Source organism: Carya illinoinensis, chromosome 3, assembly GCF_018687715.1.
Source record: "Carya illinoinensis cultivar Pawnee chromosome 3, C.illinoinensisPawnee_v1, whole genome shotgun sequence".
Classification (NCBI taxonomy): domain Eukaryota; kingdom Viridiplantae; phylum Streptophyta; class Magnoliopsida; order Fagales; family Juglandaceae; genus Carya; species Carya illinoinensis.
This window is the reverse complement of record NC_056754.1, coordinates 10,130,127-10,150,272: the sequence shown is the minus strand read 5'-3', so window position 1 is coordinate 10,150,272 and position 20,146 is coordinate 10,130,127. Positions and strand designations below refer to the sequence as shown.

At 34.4% G+C, this 20,146-nt stretch overlaps 1 protein-coding gene across 1 annotated transcript; it reads right to left on the bottom strand.

Moving 5' to 3' along the window:
* Nucleotides 1–5,344: 5,344 nt before the first annotated feature.
* LOC122303179 (agamous-like MADS-box protein MADS3) lies at nucleotides 5,345–18,734 on the bottom strand. Its single transcript, XM_043114814.1, has 8 exons — nucleotides 18,337–18,734; nucleotides 16,132–16,207; nucleotides 15,690–15,751; nucleotides 15,415–15,514; nucleotides 7,153–7,194; nucleotides 6,219–6,260; nucleotides 5,958–6,103; nucleotides 5,345–5,736 (listed from the first exon to the last, which is right to left on the bottom strand). The coding sequence occupies exons 1-8, from the start codon at nucleotides 18,516–18,518 to the stop codon at nucleotides 5,640–5,642; spliced, it is 747 nt and encodes a 248-aa protein (XP_042970748.1). The 5' UTR covers nucleotides 18,519–18,734; the 3' UTR covers nucleotides 5,345–5,639.
* Nucleotides 18,735–20,146: the final 1,412 nt, after the last annotated feature.

The following is a 20,146-nucleotide window of genomic DNA, read 5'->3' as shown; positions in this document are numbered from 1 at the left end:
GTATTTTAATAAGCTCATGGGTTTTTTTTTTTTTTATATTTAAATGTATGATGACTTTTCTGTAAAGTATTTATAAGCTGCTTAGCGTTTGGGTTTCACGCCCGTAGTTTTTATTATTTTACATTTGAATATACATATTTACATTCATTTATTTATCTATATATATATAATATATATGATGAGTTGTTTGTGTATAGGTTAGTAGTTGGCCACCGAGCTACGTTTAAGCTGTCCGATCCCAGTTGGTTCAAAACTTAAGCGGTGGCTCCCACCGCTCCCCGCTGGAGCCAGCTTAGTTGTAATTAAGTTTCTTTTTTTTTTTTTTTAATTTTCTTTTTCTTATGAGTAGTTTTTAATACGTTTAAATATTTTTAAAAAATTATAAGATTATTAAAAAATAATTCTTTAATCACTAAATAAAAAGAAAAAATAAAAAAATAAAATAAAAAATTTGAGCTGTAATATTACTAAATAATAAATTTAAGTGGTGAAAGTAACATTTATCAAAATTAATTAGCTGTACTTGGTACGATTGCATTCCATATATAATAATGCCACGGTTTTCAAATTTTAGTGCATGTTGAGTTAATTGCAAGTTTAAAAAGGGCCGTTACCACGTCTTAAAAGTTCCGTAAAAACTTTTATTTATTTATTTATTTTTTAAATCCTAACTAATTTTAAATGTATTTTAGATGTATGTTTACTAAATAGGAAAGAGTTGTTTTAAAGAAAAATTTTACTTATTATAATTTATCTCTACACACTACACTTACATTATACATAATTTTTTATTATTTTTTAAAAAATGTTATCTTTGGTACTCATATATGGAGTGACTGATCATCATTAGCATCATCATCATGTGTTGAATCAAATAAAACTTACTTTTAAAATGTTATATGTGGTACTCATATATGGAGTGACTGATCATCATCATCATCATGTGTTGAATCAAATAAAACTTACTTGTGGACTGCTTTGCTTCTTCTTGTCCTGGCGCGCGGCGTTCCGTGTTTAATGCTTGCCTGGCTACGGGTGTATAAGATCGATCACCTTATAAATTTTTAAGTCATTGTACATATATCCCTCTCACAGGCCGGCATATATACATCGAATCTTATCTGCAAGTCTTTACCTCCACAAACATGCAAAAGAGGCATGGGATGCAACAAGCTGCGAGCGATGATATATATATAATTCAAATTTAATATTTTTCTCTTGCTTGATTAGAAAAACAGTTTCTCCAGCACTTCTAAAAGTCAAAACCAGAATTTGCCAATATATTAAACGGTAGGCTTCGACCAGATGGATCGAGAATATTCGCGCTAGTCAAGCCCTAATTGGTAGAAGATTTTACTTGGGAAAAATTCTGCTCATCATTTTCACACTACACGCCACACATAATTTTTTTTATTATTTTTTTCTCTTATCCAATGTGTGGTATATAGATTAATTATGAGTAGAAAATCCAATTAGTTTAGAAAGAATAAAATAAAAAATAAAAATAAGTGTAGTGTATACATAATGTGTGAAGATGATGAATAACAAAGCTCTTTTTTCTGTGCTTGGTTTTGTTTTGCTGTTTTTGTTTTGGCTTAATTTGCATAATCTTTATGTATTGTCACTATAAGAAAACTGTTTATTTGTTACCAGTTATTTTCTATAAAAATAAGTTTATTTTTTGTCACAAATAGTAATTTTCGTCACAAATAACTAGCCATAAATATTCAATTTTCTTATAATATGTTTTTCTATTGGATCTTTCATTAATTGCCAAAAGGCAAAAGAAAAAAAAAAAATTGCCTGATATAATCAGCACTTTAAATATTCTTCCATCCGACACAAAAACAAGGGTATGAGAAAAAACTAGTAATGATCTAACGATCCCATAATTTTTCACCATATTCGAATCGATCATGCATCAAACTCTTCATTTCCAATTCCCTACATGCATGGGTACGTAAATAATTTATCAAGCGAAAAAACCATTATATCACAGATTGCATGAAATTAAAGATAAATAACCAGGGAAAAAAAATACGTAAATATACAAACTTATATATATGCAAACAAAATGCAATGAAACTTATTAAATATATATAAGATATTTTATATAAATCTTGGTTCCTAATGCATAACATAAGACTTAACTGAGAATTCAAGGGTGAAACTTGTCCAATGAACATTAATGTTTGGAGAAGTCAATTGGATAAATATTTACTATATATGCTAGCTAGCTGCGTGTTCTTGGCACGTACAACTCTCTGTATCCGACACGAAGAATTATTTGACCAGGTTTTAGTTGTGATGCATTCGTGTCCATCTCCAATGAACAATATTCTTGGATGGTCCGAGAGGAGTACTGTTTTTCCAAGAAAATCCATGGAGCATTAGGCTTGTTTGTAAAGGTATTTGACGATAAACACATGAAGGAGAATGCATATATATAGACCAGATGGAGTACTAAATTTTTGTAATATATCATGTTATCCTGCCTGCATGTTCATGTACTCCTATTCCAATGATATATTTCTGTCCATTTCAAGTGAAAATCACAGCGGCAAGATCGCCATTTTTCATATTAGTAATAAACATTTACGCATGCACCAAACATTATTAACAGATACATTAATGGCTTTTCCTAAGATCCGTGCACTAAACGATAAGGTTCTTGTAATCTTGAAAGAGCAACGAATATTCGATCTTCCAGTTTCATTCCAACGAACTGCGAAGGAATATGAGCCGTATAGGCTACTGCATGCATGCATGGCACAAAAGGAAAATGCTCAAACATTATATCTGTCTGAAATGGAGAGATATATCAAATAGTGCACTGGATTCTGATGCTTTCCGTGCCGTATCTGTAACACGACCCGTGTACAAACTGCTTAATTCAAGGGACAAAAGTGGGTCGTTGTGCATTAATTATATGGATCGATCGATCAGTTCTCCTATATATCAGGGACAAAAAAAGAGACCTGTACTATAGTTGTATTGCATTTATTCACGGAAAGAAATTGGAAAAGAAAAATGATGCTTTAATTGAAGTTGTGGTCGCTGGCTGGCATTTAATATATGTATAAAAGAAGAGGATTCTATAAATCATTTAACATTATATATTTTATAATTATTTTTTATTATTTTTAAATTAATTAAATTGTTTTACTTATTATTCATATATTATATATTTATTATAAAAAATATTAAAATAAATATAATACAACGGAATGATAAGTAAAATTATTTATAAAAAAATGATATTAAAAGAAAAATATGATATTTCAGTGTCAGCTGGGTGGCTGAAAAGTCTGGACCTTTCTTTGCATGTGTCATTATCAAAAAGCTTTACACAGCTAGCCAAGAACAAGCCTCGGGTCCCGATGGAAATAGCGCGCAAGGCTCGGTTCACAGTGCAGACAGCTGGGTTGCAACCATGCACAGTAGTATTTGAGTAGACGCTTGGTTTTGACCAACTTTTCAAAATGGGAATATTTCACGTAAGAGCACTGGCATCTTATGGCATCTCTTACAACTAGCATTAGTTTCATTATAAATTAATGTATTTTTAAATTTTAATAAATTTATTTAAAATAAATATATATTGAATTTATCAAAAGGATATTTAGAAAACTTTAAACTACAATAATTATTATTCTTTCTTCAAATTTAAAAGTCTACTATTCTATATTTAAATTAATATTTTATTCTAATTTTAATAGACAATAGTTTTATTTTATTTTATTTTAAATTAGTTGGGAATCAATTATTTAAGTACTAAATTAAACTATTAATGTCCATATAGTTAGTATAATTACAAAATATGAAAAAAAATTAAAAATATTATTATTAAAAAATAATATTATATTATTATTTTGATGAATCTAATGACTAATCCAATATGAAATTATAGATATGAAAGTTTTGGATTTATGAAAAATATATACTTTTCATCAAATTTTAAAAATGAATTTGACGAGTCCAATGCTAGTGCTCTAATTAAAGTATTTTATTGACTTAATCAAATTTATTTTTTTATTTGGCTAATATCATTATTTATTTACATTTATCTATTTCATTTAAATTTAATTTTTATATTATATTAGTAATTTATTCTCTATATAATAATAAAATAATTTTCAATTAATATTTTAAAAAAATTATTTTAGTCACATTTTATAATACTACCAATTTAATATTATTAATAATTATCTTATAATTAAAATAATATTAAAAAAATATTTTCAAAAGTCATTTGATCATTTGAAATGAAAATATATAATATTTTAATTAGTGAAATGAAAGTATATGAGTGAGAAAGTAATATTTTAATTTTTAGTAAATGAAAGTGATATTCTATCTTTAGTCAATCACTATAGCAAAAGTTTAAAATGTTTTAAATTGATCCAATCTAATGTAAGTTTTTTTTTTTTATACAAATCATTTATATTTAAATTTTGGCCAATAATCTCATTTAGCTAAATCAATGTCAATGAGAATGCTCTTAAGGTGCTCATTTATTAATGCCAAATTAATTAGCATTGTGATAAGCAGGTGTCAAATTGGTCATGAATTACAAGATTCCAAAAAGGTCTGGCTACTACAAAAATTATGCCCAAAATTGTATTAAGACTCGCAGCCTTACAGATAGATAAAGTTGTGACCCGATATTTCCTACCTTAAATGGTGATCTAAAGCATATAATTAAGCTGATTTCTTTATGGGTGAATAGTACTAGATATAGGGTACTGAAACTGGGCATGAATTACTCTTTGAAAATAGAAGGATCCCGAAATCATTTCAGTCTATTTTTCCAAGCAAGGACGACGCGATACGCATGCTCCCTTTGCGTTTACTCAACACCGTGCTGTCCTCGCGCGGCTTTGCAGTTTACACGTTCTTGCCTGTACTTTCCACCGGAAACTTGCCTTACAAAAAGTTATGGCGCCGTTTCTTTTGTGAGTTTGATGGCAAAACATTTTACCCTGTCGCAGTGTCAGTATCTCAATACAACTTCATTGAATTACTTACTGGGATTTAATTAACAATAGGTTGAGTTGAAATAAGAGTTGAAAGTTAAATAAAATATTATTATAATATAATTTTAAAATTTTAAAAGAATTGAATTTTTTATTATAATTTATTGAAAAATTTAGAAAAATTATGATCATGATTAGATGAGATAAATTTATCCAAACAAAACCTAATGTACCGCAGCTTCGGGCATCCGAGGCAACAAGCAAATAGCTAAGCCGAGTTAAAAGAAATTAAAATAGGGTTATTGTCCCTCATGTAATTTCCTGTGCTCAAGTTGGACAATAGAACGAATATCATGAAAAACTGGGAGTGGTGTAAACTAAGCATGTGTCATATAATATCACGAATGTATCACATATACGTATTTACACTTTTTTTTATTCAATCATCATTAGCCCAAATGGTTCAATGAAAAATTATTAGTCACACAACTGATCATGATGATGATGATCCGATCAACATGAGAGACATGGATAGGGAGAACAAGCTAGCTGCAAGGCATGTTCAGCAGCATGCATGCATGCTCACACGAGTATGATAAACGGAGGTGCACGTGCGTACTGTACGTACACGTTGGACGTACAGCTTAATTAATGAGAAGAACTTCAAAGAAGCCAAGCCTGATAGCGGCTAGTCCCACCCGTGAAGGTCCTTGTTTCCATTGCTGCTTCTTGGGGATCAAGTACTGCAGATTGATGGTACCTGTTTTAATACGAATTCATCTCATGTGTCTTAGATGATATATTTCTTGCTCGCAAACTTCAGTAAGTGACTAAGAATCATTGGACTAAAATGTTATATAGTTTGATAAAATCATTATATATAATTACTAAATACTTACTAAAGTGTGTGTGTGTGTGTGTGTGTGTGAGAGAGAGAGAGAGAGAGAGAGAGAGAGAGAGAGAGAGAGAGAGCGAGCATACCCCGAATGAAAGGTGGGTGGTTCTAATGCTGCGTGATTGGTACGTGAAGTGTGCAACTGCTCAAAACAGTCGACACGAGCTTCTGTGGTAGGATTTCCTGGGCCTTGAATGGCTTCATGGACACGTTCATGACCCTTTTCCTCGATCTGAAATATTGAATATTTAAGCACATTTATAAAGCCTTTATAACCAGAACATATAAGTTATTACGTAGATATATATTCCTGACAAGGCCGGAAATTCAAGTATTCAAGGGAAAACCTTAGACTTGAGCTCTTTGTTCATTTCTCCAAGACAGCGCTCCTGCAAGATGTATTGAAAAATGATACAGGGTTTCGATGATGATAATAATAATAATAGAGGTGAATTCAACTTTTTCCCCAGGCTAACATTTATTTGGCTATTTGCAAATTATCCCTACCAAACCTTAAATTGATTCGATAGTCTCGGACGTCATTAATTTGAAGGTTTTATTGTAATATACCATCAACTCTGTCCAAATCAAATCTTAAATTCCACCAAAATTCCAACATGTCTCCATGTGTTGTTTTTCAATATAACAAAAATACCTTTAATGAAGTAATTGTTAATTTGAAGTATCCATGGTATCATATATAGGCTTAATTTGCTGGGAGGGAAAAGACTTCGGATGTATGTATATAGATATCATCTAAATATTGTAACTTCGACTATTCTTTTTTTTTTTTTTTGGTTGTTGTTCCTAGTCGTATATATATACTTGGTGAATCTAGGCTTTATTAATAAATAAAACAAGATTTATTAATTTGACTAACTATATTTTTTTTTATAAGTTAATTTGACTAACTATATTTCTGGCACACAGTTCAGATATAGCTATTTTTTAGGCCATCTATCCACAAAAGGGGAAAAAATGAGAGAGTTCAGCTCCTAGCTAGCTAGTTGGCCCAAAGAGACCAGGCATTTCAAGTATATATATACTATATACCATGTCCTAAGTTGAATCTCAAGGCAAAGTTTACCCAGAATATAATTAAGGAAATCAAACGAATATTGATTAATTAATTCTTTTAGGCCACAAATGATCTTCATGAACCACGTACGGTACTTGTGATTACATTGGAAGGAGTTCAGAACTATAGCCACTGTCACCTTCAAACCCTAGCAATTCATGAAAGAAAATTAAGGTATATACCATTGGTTTTGAATGCTTTACCTTTTGCCGTAGTTCTTCTAATCGATCTAACATTATCTGTGTCTGCATTGGAATCAAAATTAATTATAATCATCGTAACATTATAATCTGGATAAATCAGTAAGAAGTAAAAAATAAAAATAAAAAAATCGAAGATTCAATAGAGAGAAAACAATGTTTAATAAGCCAATTCTTATATCAAAATACATAAGATAGAACAAATCACAATATATTAGATGATGGTAGTTGGTCATGCTTTGCTTTAGAAGCTAATTGCCGTCTTTCTGCTTGCAATGCCATTCCATTAGAACAAAGTGATCATTGTAAAAAAAACCCCACTGAAGACAGCAGTCATATATGCGTAGTCTTCAAAAGAATTTGTTATAATTTAAGCTCCTTCAACATTTACACAGTCCAAGAATTTCTTTCACATGACCAATAATGTTATGGGATCTTATTGATCTAATGTAACAAATCCATTTAAATTGGGTCTGACTTCAGGACTTCAGCCAAGCTGGAGAATTACTTCCGTGATGAGCCAAGCTGATGGGCTCATGTTATGTAGTTTTTTAATCTTTAATCTGTGTTTGTAGATGGGCCAGGAGTTTGTTCCTTGAGCTGTTAGTGTTATTTAGTCTGTTTGTGTAGTTGGCATTCCAGAACTAGCCTTCGGCCTTTTGATGTTGGCCTCGGGTCTTATGGTGTTTATTTCGATTCTCATGCCTAACAGTATATGTACTTGAGGCCGTATTATGTAGTGGTATTCTAGAGCGATATAGAACTTTCTTTCTCTTTCTCTCATTTTTCCTCTCATTTTCTTAGAGGAGCTCCTTCGAAGAGAGCAAATCAATGTTATTTTATCTTAATCCTTGAAGTGTGTTACAATTGGTATCAAAGAGACATTGATCTCTATGTTATCAATCATGGAATTACTTTTGCAATTGAAACAAAGCTATGAAGTGTTTCAGTAGCAGCTGAAAGATTTGGGGATAAAATTGCTATCATGAAAAAAGAGACCGAAGCAGCCACAGATGCAGCTGCAGAGGAGATTTCTACAGCAATAGAAAATATTATCCAAGAATCAATCCAGGTTAAGACAATTTTTATGCCATCTTCCAAGGTTATTGCTGCAAACGAAAATGAAGTAAACGAGTTAGGAAGTTTTTTTTCACTATCAGATTACCCTCTCTTCCTTCCATCTCTTTCAACAATCAGGATGGATCTCACCAAGGAATCTACTGTTGTGGAGAAAATTTGCTCCATGGAAGAAACCCCAAACGAATAACCACGACTCACATGGCATCCTCCATGGAAGACCTATATCAATGAGCCAACTGCTATTGCTTACGGGCTTGACAAGGAGGCAAGCAGTTTGAGTAAAACAAATGTGCTTATCCTTGACCCAGATGGTGTTTATTCTCATTGTCTGTGCTCCTCATCTCCATCACTCAAATTCATTTCCTTTCCTACACTCTCTTAGAAACAAAGCCTTTGTTGCCTCACCCTCCCTACTAGGATTTTCTTCTCCACAGATTAGGGATTCACACACACACTCTCTCTCTCTACAACTATGGCAATCCAATTTATCAGAGTTACAGCCCATGGGTTTGTCGATGTCGTTGCTTTCAGAGCCAAAATGGTTCCATTGCTAGGACAGAGGGGATTAAAGCAAGAAGGGAAGCTTTGTTATGTGGACTGTCGTGTTCATGCTAGGCATGGTGGCTTTCGTGGAAGGGGTGGTTAGAGAAGTGGCAGAGGTGGTGCGCATCTCAATTTCTGGTTGAGTGGTAGGAGATTCAATGATCCCTTGGTGCATAGTGATAGTAACTTATGTCCATTCAAGATCATTGAAGGTTCCAATGACCAACTTATGATCAAGGTCACTTACATGGGTGAAAGGAGGATATTTTCTGCCATGGAAATCTCATCGATGGTTCTTCTCAAGAAGCGGATGACTGCCGAGGCCTACCTGGGCATGCTTGTAGAAAATGCAGTTGTTGTTGTCCCCACCTACTTCAATGATGCACAACGTAAGCCTACAATGGATGTTGGTCACATTGCAGAACTCAAAGTCATGTGAATTCTGAATGAACCAATAGTAGTCACAGTTGCTTATGGCATTGACAAGTTAGGTCGTAGCATTAGTAAGAGAAATGTGTTGATCTTGGGCAGTGGTATGACATATGTCTCACTTCTTACCATTGAAGGGAGTGAATTTAAAGTTAAGGTTGTTGTCAGAGATACTCATCTTGGAGGTAGAGGACTTTGACAATCATGTGGTTAACCATTGTGTAGAAGTATTTGAAAGGAAGCACAAGAAAGACATAAGTGGAAACACCAAAGCTATGAGAAGGCTAAGAATTAAATGTGAGAGAGCTAAGAGAGTTCTTTCTTCTACACTTAATACTAATATTGTCGTGGATGCACTATATGAGGGTATTGATTTCAGCTCAAATATCACTTGTTCCAAATTTTCAGAATTCAATATGGATTTCTTCAAGAAGTCTGTTAAGCTTGTGGAAAAATGTTTGGCTGATGCTAAGATGGATAATAAAAGTGTTGATGATGTTGTGAAAGCAACCATTACTAACCCACATTTAGAGGAAGCCATGTATTGCACTATGAGATGGATAGACAGCCTTGCAAGAGGTAAAAAGAAGGATTCATTTGGGTGAGTTATTGCTCAGTGCACTGCTGCATTACCTAAGGATAAATCATGATATGTTATGGGTGTTGGTTATCCACTGGATATTGTAGTTTATAGTGTTTTAAGGGCTGACATGAGTGATTGTGTTTATCCAACTCATACTAGGTTTATCACCTGCCTCCTCCTTGCCAAGAAGTTTAGGGAAAAGAATCCGAAAACTCATCTCCCTCTAGTATCAATTCAATGGCCTTTTGATAAAGGAAAGAGACTTGACTATTTGAAAGATAACCGGGGGTTGCCACATTTGGAGCCAACTTGTAATTTGAATGATGGTTTAAAGTTTGATAAGGTGCCAACATTAGAAAGAAGTGTGAAGTCTCGAGCCATTCTTAATACAATTTCTATCAAGTATTTTCTAGTCTGGGTTGTAGTGCTAGTAAAGAAGGGGAAGACTTGGTATGTGGGGTATTTTTATAATTTTCTTAAATACGTTCATACATCTAGGGTTAGTATAAATACATATTATATAATTTTAATTAACTGATAGTGAATTTTGTACCACTCGCTCCCTATGGATATAAGCATATTGCCGAACCACATTAAATTTTTGTGTCGATTTCTATTTCTTTTTTTATCATTCCATACAATTTATAAGCAATTGATGCATGTTTCACAACAACTTGCATATTTGCCAGCTGGGGATACAATGGCCGAGCATCAAGATTTTGAACTGATTTTGCTTCCTCAGAATCTCGCTAGGTGTCACTTGGCCCTATGTGTGTTCGAGTGGGGTCAGAATCGCAAGGATTGTGAATTGATGTTGGGGGGCTCTGTTATTGTTAATGTATATGCTTATACTTCTTTAACTACTGCTTGTGTTAGTAAATGGAGGTATAGAGAAGTTGTAAAGGATTTTAAGAACATACACCTTGAGGTGAGGAACGTTGCCTCTAATTTATTTGGACGGCTAGAACTTCTCCAATATTGGGCTAATGTGTTTGGGGAGCTAATGAAAATTTTGTTATCTCCTATAAAAGATGTTGAGGAAGCAGTCAATCGAGTAATCACTGAGGGTACCTATATTAAAGCTACTGATATAGGAGCTGATTGTGAAGAGAAAGGGGGGGGGGGGGGGGGGGGGAAACCTTAAGCTAGTGCAACCACTTAGACAAGAAAATTTAGGGATATTATTCCTGGTGCCTCAAATCTTGCTCAGAGGAACCAACTGCATATACACTTGCAAAATCAAATGCTTGCACATTTATGCTAGAAGTTCATACCCAGAGGGGCTCCAGCAACAAAAGATTCTTGATCTCATTCCTAAGGCCATTCACTCAAGCTTTTGTCATTATCTCCTTTACACATCAATGGGCAAAAAACCCACCACTTCTTGAATCTCTCATATTGAAGGCACTATTTTATGGTCCAAATGATGTGGAAATTGTTGACTGGACTTCCTATAATATGGATGTCAATTTGCAAACCATAGCAGAAATAAGTGTTGTTTATAAGGATGTTGGGAAACCCACTACTGCAATGGCCAAAAATTTTGTTGTCAGGTTCACTGCTCATGTCTCTTTGGCTCTACCAGATACCTCCTTCAAAGAATATGTTGGAATAGATTGGAACTTTAGTCGTAGAATTGCATTAGTGCACCAGACCTTGAGGACAAGGTTTCTTGAAGGGGACGACAATATAACAAACCCATTTAAATTGGATCTGAAGTGCAGAATTACTTCCGTGATAGCCAAGCTGATGGGCTCATGTTATGTAGTGTTTTAGGTACTATTTGGCCATAAAGAATTTTCATCTCGAACACAAAATTCTCACTTCATCATTACAACTTTCCCAAATCCATATACAAAATATAATAAACAATTTAACTTTTTTCCTACTTTTTTAAATTTTAAAACAATAATAATAATAAAATATAATATTTTAATATTTAATTTTAAAACTCAAAATTCTCATATGAGAAATCTCAGTGACCAAGTAGAACCTAATCTTTAATCTGTGTTTGTAGATGGACCAGGAGTTTGTTCCTTGGGCCATTAGTGTTATTTAGTCTGTTTGTGTAGTTGGTATTTCAGAACTAGCCTTTGGCCTTTTGATGTTGGCCTCGGGCCTTGTGGTGTTTTGCTAGTTTCGATTCTCATGCCTAATGGTATATTTACTTGAGGCAGTATCATGTAGTGGTATTCTAGAATGATACTGAACTTTTTTTGTCTTTCTCTCGCTATCTCTCATTTTCTTAGAGGAGCTACCCTTTAAGAGAGCAAATCAGTGTTATTTTATTTTAATCCTTGAGGTGTGTTACTTCTAATTAATGCAATGAATCCAACATAACAACCCTAGCTAAGAAATGACTAATCGCATATTATACACTCATAACCCAAAAGTCAAAGCTACAATTGGAACAATTTTTCCCTCTACATATGCGCTTATCTTCCAAAAGAAAAGTCCAAGAATCCCATTGAAATTATAATGAAGTCCAACAAATATGACCCTAATAGGCAATTTGAGATTCCATTCACCAAACTTTCTCATAGATGTCCTTAACATCAACCTCATTAGGTTATTCCCATATGCCACCGCTCAAGTTCCATACTTTTGACAGACATAAACCATAATATTATTTGCAAAGGCACATAAAAGAGCTAGCCAAATCTGGGTTTATACTTTAAAAGAGTTATGGAGGCCACTTTAAACATTTATAGGAAAGGGATGTTAAGCGAAGGAGAGCTTATGAAGTGCTAGCTAGCTTTGACCAGAGAATGTGACTTCTATTGCAAACTCTGATTTTTCTAAGAAGCTTTATCTCAATTGAACACTGTTTAGCATTCTAAGGCTGGTTTTGGCCGAACTACTTGTTATTTTTCTATTTATTAACCATGATACTTTCCTTGAGAGAATTTTATTATTTTATGATTCTTTGGATTTTACGTACAGAAGATCAGTTGCGAGATTTAGCATACACGTACACATTTAGCGCGCTTCTCAGTGTGTAATATTGCATCAGTTGGTATCAAAGCCAATATTGATTTTCTACCATAGCACATTAATGAGGATGACTTGGAGGATCGAATGCTCAGAGTGCCGAAGTGTATGAAAGTGAAGGGGAAACACAAGATCATGAGTAATTAGAGGTATAAGTTCAAAGGATAGAGAAGAAACTTGGTGTGTTGAGGGTTAAGGGTTGATGTAATGACCATGCTGAATACCATCTTGACCTGTAATAGCCAACCTTAAAACCATCTTCTTAATCAATTTCACGTGGAGTAGGATGACTTTGTGAAGGACTTCTCAACAATCTATGACAACTATCCTGAAAAAGGGTTCTAGCGGAAGAGGTAATTAAGTGCATTAATTTGGTTTATGCTCTAGAAAATATTGAAGATAATGATGCGCCATGTGTGTTCGATGGTAATACCAAGGGTCAGAAATCTAAGCATAATTAATTCCAATGGATTCTATTGGTTTCGATATGTTTGAAAATGGGTATAAATGAATGGTTGATTCATGACAATTTCTTCAAAACTCTCTTTCCAGTACTTCCTTCCATTGGATAGCTTCGATATATAAACTTTAACAGGCTTAACTTTTGTAATTTTCTTGTTTCTTTTTCACCTTCTAGATGGGTGTACTTCTTGCATAGTTCCTATGTACCACTTGGATTAAACCTGTTGGGCCTTTTTAATGAAGTCTAATTATTTACTTATAAAAATGTATAACCACATACTCTAAATACAACTTAGACATAAGTATATGCTTATTCAACATATAATTCATACTTAACCAAGTATATATACTATGCTATAGTGTATCTTATGTAATGTCAATATATGACTTATGTCCTAGGACTAATATTACATCTTTAGCTTCTGTAATGATATATACATGCATATGCATATATGTTACATTGTATATGGCAATTAACTAGCAAGAATAGAATATGTTTAGCATGGATCTCAATGAAATTACAAAGTGAAAGAAAAAACAAAAGTGTGGATATCTGAGAGAATTTTCTTTATATTTTTTTTAAAAATTTGTTGTACAGAAAAGTAAATAAAACAAGGTGCCTCTAGAGACATAAGACTTAAAAAACTAGGCTACTATTACTAGATATAGAGACATGAGATCTGGCAAAATCACGTTATATATATTGTTTCACCTTTCCCCGCTTTTATTTTCTTTGTTATATGGGCGCTTCCTCAAACCGAATTCTCTCTCTCTCTCTCTCTCTCTCTCTCTCTCTCTCTCTCTCTCTCTCAATGAATAAAATCTTCACTTTTAAGAACAGTAATTTTTTCTTCACTTTTAAGAACAGTAATTTTTTTCTTTTGTGGATCGAAGAGATGAGTTCTTGGGGGAATGAATGCTTCATATATGTCTATCCAGCAAAAAAAGGATGCTTCATCACTGCAAGAGATTGGGCTTTCGGCAAGGAAAAAGCGAATACAAACATGGCTTTGATGATTTCTACTAATGCAAAAACGATGATTTCAGCTTGATGTCGAGTACTTGGTGGAAGCAATGCAGATTTGGGTTGGTTGTGATCATGTGAGTGAGTAGTTCGGTTGTGTTATGTGGATCTGGATGCTTTATTTCTCAAGATACGGTAGCTTCATTGATCAAAGTTATATTTGAAATTCATTGAATCATTATAAAATTCAACAACTTTTTTAGGTGATAGCAGACTTTTATGTAGAATTTTATTCAGTACCTTTCCATAGATGTGGCACGTGGGATGTCACATGAAGTTATTTCCCACCATGGTGCTTGTCCAAAAGGCTATATATATACATGATGAATCACTCTAATTTGTAAGAATCGTGATACATATTACATACACACAGAGAGGAGGAACAAGGCCGAAAAATACCTAGGGCAAAATGTAAGCACTGTTCATAAAAAGAGTGCCTGCACCATACTTAAAGTTTTCCCTCCTTTTTTTTTTTTCCATGTCCTCCTCCCTTGTCAAAAGCACTTCCGCTCTTGTAATTGAAGCTATCCGTCAATGATTACACGATTTGCTTATATTCAAATTAAAGATTTAGGCATACATGATTTCAGTAGAAATTTCTGGCTGCCTATTATTTGTATATGCAATCACCCCTATCCTACTGGAACGCTTAATTTGCATGTGAAGCTACTCGGAATTTCATAGGGACATTAATGGTGCTAGAAAATGTTCAAGTTATAACAAATCTCCCGGCCCCATGTTAGACTAGAAATAATGACTAAAGAATTATATATATTAATTTATCATGAGTTTTCATGATCAGTCGATCTATACTTATGGGAGCTAGTGTCAATATTATATTGAAAGATGTCATCAACTTTGGTCATAAGTCAATTTTCACTAGTACAAATATTAGATTATCATAATATATAAATATATATATATATATATATAGAGAGAGAGAGAGAGAGAGAGAGAGAGAGAGAGAGAGAACATATTTATCCTCCTTCAACGTAAAAAAACCCCATGAACTTTTCTGCATGTGGAGTCAAATTTTGGTCGTTGGACTCCATAAGTTGTGACAATGTGAATGTGTAATATTAATATTCTTGTGTATTAATGTGGTTTCATTTGGGCTGTTTGCACCAATACCAAGCTGCTTATACGTACATACCTTCCGTTGCCTAGTTCGCGCGAGAGTTTTGTCAAGCTGTTTCTCAAGATTTTGCAGCTCTTTCAGATTAAGAAGTTCGAGATCTTCTCCAAGCATATGCCTAAAAAACATAAAGATGAAAGTGAAATGTTGATATGCATGTATTTTGAGAGAGAGAATGATATCTTTTGTCTGTAACTATACTCAAAAGAGATACGAAAAGGCAATATCCCTCGTACATATGGCTCTATAAAACCATTTGAGTCAATGGGTGGAAATTTTGGTTATGAATTAACCTTTGTGAGCGCTGAAGAGATTCATATTTGGCCCTTAATCTTGTGATCTCTCGGTATAAGGTCTGCATTGAACAACAAAAGGAGATCGAACCAGTATATTAAATAAGACCGAGCTGTCCAATCAATCATTAATAAACTGCATCATTCAGGTCAGATATTATTGTTAATTGTATTTCACAATTTCTGATAATAATGTACTGGGTTCTCAGTTATTCTGCTTTAAACATTTTCAACAGTTGAGAGAGAGGAGACATAGTACGTAGACCTAATAGAATTAAATGTTAAGACGGCTCACTTATTATTAATTACTATCTCTGTCCGAATTTTAACAAGTATTTGAGACGAAGAAATATCTGTAGAAAATCTGTAATAAGCTACTCATCAAGGTTAAAATCATCATTGAACAGATTGAAATTTTGATGAGAAATATTTTGGACAAAACCTGTGTTCCTTGCTCAACAACGTCAGTATCTTGCGAGTAACAACATTGGCGGTAGCGCTCAAGGATTTTGTTCATCCTGAAAACAGAGAGAAATCGGCCACTACATGCATGAGTGTATTATATATAAGCTAAAGCAGATACATCTATCACGTACACAGTTATTTCATACATGCATGATTTCTTCCAACAACTTATACATGAACCTCATTATTTTCTAGAGTGATATATATGTTCAGTGTATCGTGTTTATTCTTCTAAATGTGTTGATGTATATATAGAAGCTAGCACGACAATCCCAATCCCACGTGCCAACGTACCATACCAAATTATGCAATATTGTCATTCCTTCCTCCTCTAAGTTGTCTGTAGTCCTAAGGGGAAAAGGCAAAGAAGAAACGCTTTTATACTTTAGTTGCTTGTTCATTTGTTGTTAGGTGAAGGGCTACAAAATCAACTTGCGGAAACACATTGAACAAGGGATCAATAGGAATAACTTTCAATTCTCCAAAGTATCAGATCATCTCGTTCAATTTTCTATCGTTGTTGGCTGCTTCCATTGCATCTCTTTCTTTTCTTCGACCCATTCTTTTGTCTTATGGTTTCAGCTTCACCAATTTTCTGGTCTTCTGATTCCTTCTTTGCATGTATAACTACTAGCTAGCTTATCTTCTCGTACTTGTTCCATGACTAAAATTTCATGGACACTAACCATAAGGAAGAGAGATCTTTATACTGAATCACTTTGGACGTCCTCCATCATGTCAAACGTGATTTCATCTTTCAAGAATCTCGTCCAGCTTTGTGCAAAAGCTTTTTGTGCCCGAATGGGTATTTGAATTCCCATCCATAATGGTGTAGCTGGTAAAATTAAACCAAAATCTCTGACTTTACTTCAGCTATTACCAGCCTACGTAACAAGGGAGAAATCTAACAAGAAAAAAATAAGAAATTATGATAGGATTATTTGAGAAGTTATAGCTAGCTAGCTAGGTCTCCTAATTAATTTGATCGGTTAGTTTGAGAAACCATGACCTCCTTATCAAACATATGTTTGCAAAAATGATCATTTTCAACTTCCAACTTGATTTTATATTAGTATACGTCTAGTACTTACCCAATATATCATGTTTATTCTCCAAGATATATTCAAATTTCAATGTATCATGTTTACCTCCTTAATTAGAAAAGCCCTTTTCAGTCCCTAATTAAATTTTCAAATTATTTCAATTTATTTTATTATTTGAATATCAGAAGCCAGAAATCAGTGGGAATTAGCTCTACGAAACTCGTCACATCAAATCCTAGCATTTTTCATAGGCCAGTTAACTTGCTCAAAAAGTGGTTTATCAGCCAATCCGTTGAACATCAAAAGTTCCTAGAGCTTCATAAATCCTAGATGAAGGATTTTTAGAATATATATACATATATTCTCAGAACATTTCTTCTATTTTATGGATATCGTCGAACCAAAACACAAAGAAAAGGGAAAAAAGAAGAAATGAATGATAATATAAGGAAAAAAAATCTAGATTCTAGAATCGAGATTAATCATCGAGTGACAAGAAAGATAAGGGTGTTGCGTACCTAAGAAAAAAAGATGTTGAAATGTTTCGAGTAAAATCACCATGAATGAAGACCCTTCCCGGTATAAATGCTCAGTACCTAGCAGAAGGAAGAAAACAAAGTTTCTCTTCTCTCTCTCTCTCTCTCTCTCTCTCTCTCTCTCTGTGTGAAGATTCTTTCTCAAAGCAGCCAGAAAGGCTAGGTGCGCCCGCATACACAAGCATGGAGAGAGAAACCCTAGATGCTAAAACGCAACCAGAAAAACCACAAAAAAAGGACAATTGAACGTCCAGCTCATAAGGGGTCATACCGATTTGACAGGACTCATAATATGCATCAATCCGCCGAAAGAGATCTACAAGGAAGGACGATCGAACGTGCCATGAAACCGATGGCTGCCACTACTCTTCCCGGTCCTCCCCATAAGAAAAAGGAAAATCTTTTTCCAGGAATTAAAGAGGGAGAGTAGAAAAGCAAACACTTCTTTAGTTCTTTATTTTCTTTCTTAGTCTCCTTCATAATTAAATGAGAATATATTTAAGCAAAGTAAAAACCAAACAACAGTACTTTGATGTTTAAATGGAACAGAATTAATCAGCATGCAATATGACAACAGAGAGAGAGAGAGAGAGAGAGAGGTACTCAGTACTGCCGAACTGGAAGAGCTTGCCGCGGCTGGAGAATATGATAAGCGCAACTTCAGCATCGCACAGTACAGAGAGCTCGAAGGCTTTCTTAAGCAAACCATTTCTGCGCTTTGAAAAGGTAACTTGGCGGTTGATCTTGTTCTCTATTCTCTCCAATACCACTCTCCCCCTCCCCATCCTGTCTCTCGCTCTGTCTCTCCGTCTCCCCTTACCTTCTTGCACTGATAGATAAAGCGCATAAACTGATCTCTCACTCTCTCTCTCTCTCTCTCTCTCTCTCTCTCACCGAGCTTGTCCTTTTCTGGATACAAAAAATGGGTGGTGTCACTTGGTGGTTGAGAATATGACAGAGAGCACGTCTATACCTGCGTGCATTTTTAATAAAGAAGATAGCGAGAGAGAGAGAGAGAGAGAGAGAGAGAGAGAGAGAGAGAGAGAGAGAGAGAGAGAGAGAGAGAGGCGGTAGGGAACTAACCTAGAGAAAGTGAAAGCGAAATTTTCTCACCGGAGACAAAGAGTAGTCAAATTGTTAAAAATCTTTCCTTAACCCGCATTCAATTTTACAAAGGGATATAAGTAAAATTTACAAATTAGTTTCGGTTTTTATTACTCTTCAAAATAAGCCACATTCTTCATCTTTTCCGGTTTTTTTCTGTTTTACGTATCAACAGAAAACAGAAAACATCTATGCATATGGATGATAAGTATAATAATTTAATTAATTTAATAAAATTAAAATAAATTTAGTGTGTAGTTAGCGTGTGAGATGATTAGTTAGGAAAGTATTTGCTGAATATCTTTACGTCTTACTTGCAGCGCCTGGCTTTTGTCTCTCTGTTAGAGGTCTCTATTCCCCCACTGTCTTTTCCTTCTTCGGCTTTTAAGCCGAGATAGAGAGAGAACGACAGGGGTGGTGGGGCCACCAGTTGTTGGGACTGATGTATGTGTGAGAAGGTTTGCTCCGTGAGTTTAGGGAAGTGGCAGTGCTACGTGTCGACCTGCGTACAGTAGGATTTTCCTGCTTTTTCTAAATTGACGGATAAAGTTTACGAAATTCGTCCTCAAGTCCGTGTCCATCCCATTTGCGCGACCACAGGAACACCGCTAAGATACTACCCGCACGGGGACTCCGCGTGACTGGCCGCCCCATGAACAGTTGAAACCTCTCATGAACACTGTTCTTGCGAGGGTCCGTTTACGCGGAGCCCGTGCGCCCAGCATTTTCCGTGACACGTCAGTTACCTACTGACGTTTGCTACAGTGATATGATGACCACCTCTATCTCCTCCCCGGCCCCATTCCCTCCCCCCCTTACTGTATTTGCACCTTTTCGGTCAAACTTTCCTTTCACGACTTCATTCCTCCATTGATTCTAAGGATATAGCTTTACTCCGTGAATTTTGTTTTTTTGTTTTTTTTTTATTCTAAGTAAGAAGATTAGTAGATAAATTAAAAGTTACGTAATATAAGATTTAATAAGGTATAAATCTCCAACAATCCTCTCAAAATAAATAAATGTAATACAAGTAAAAATATAAAATAGAACTGGTGCCAAAAATTAGTTTCAACCCATTTCCTCACTAAGTGAAAACTGTTTGAAGCAGTTTTAGAATAGTCTAATCTATAGATTATTTGACAATAACTAAAAGTCGCATTGAGATAGTGTGTGTTATGGCTTGTTTGTCTGGACTGAGTATAGAAGTCTTTCACAACCAGTTTGTCTTGATCATTGGTCAGGAAAAGTATGAACATAGGAACGTAGCAATTGGAGGATGCGTTGATATGCTGACATGGGACCTTCACTG

Bases quoted from the DNA above. Each gene is read 5' to 3' on its own strand.
- LOC122303179 (XM_043114814.1), bottom strand. From the start codon at position 18,518: ATGGGGAGGGGGAGAGTGGTATTGGAGAGAATAGAGAACAAGATCAAC. The intron at 16,208-18,336 runs GTACCTCTCTCT...CTCTGTTTTCAG, and splicing joins TTCCAGTTCGGCAGTACTGA to GATGAACAAAATCCTTGAGC. The intron at 15,515-15,689 runs GTTAATTCATAA...TATGTTTTTTAG, and splicing joins TCTCTTCAGCGCTCACAAAG to GCATATGCTTGGAGAAGATC.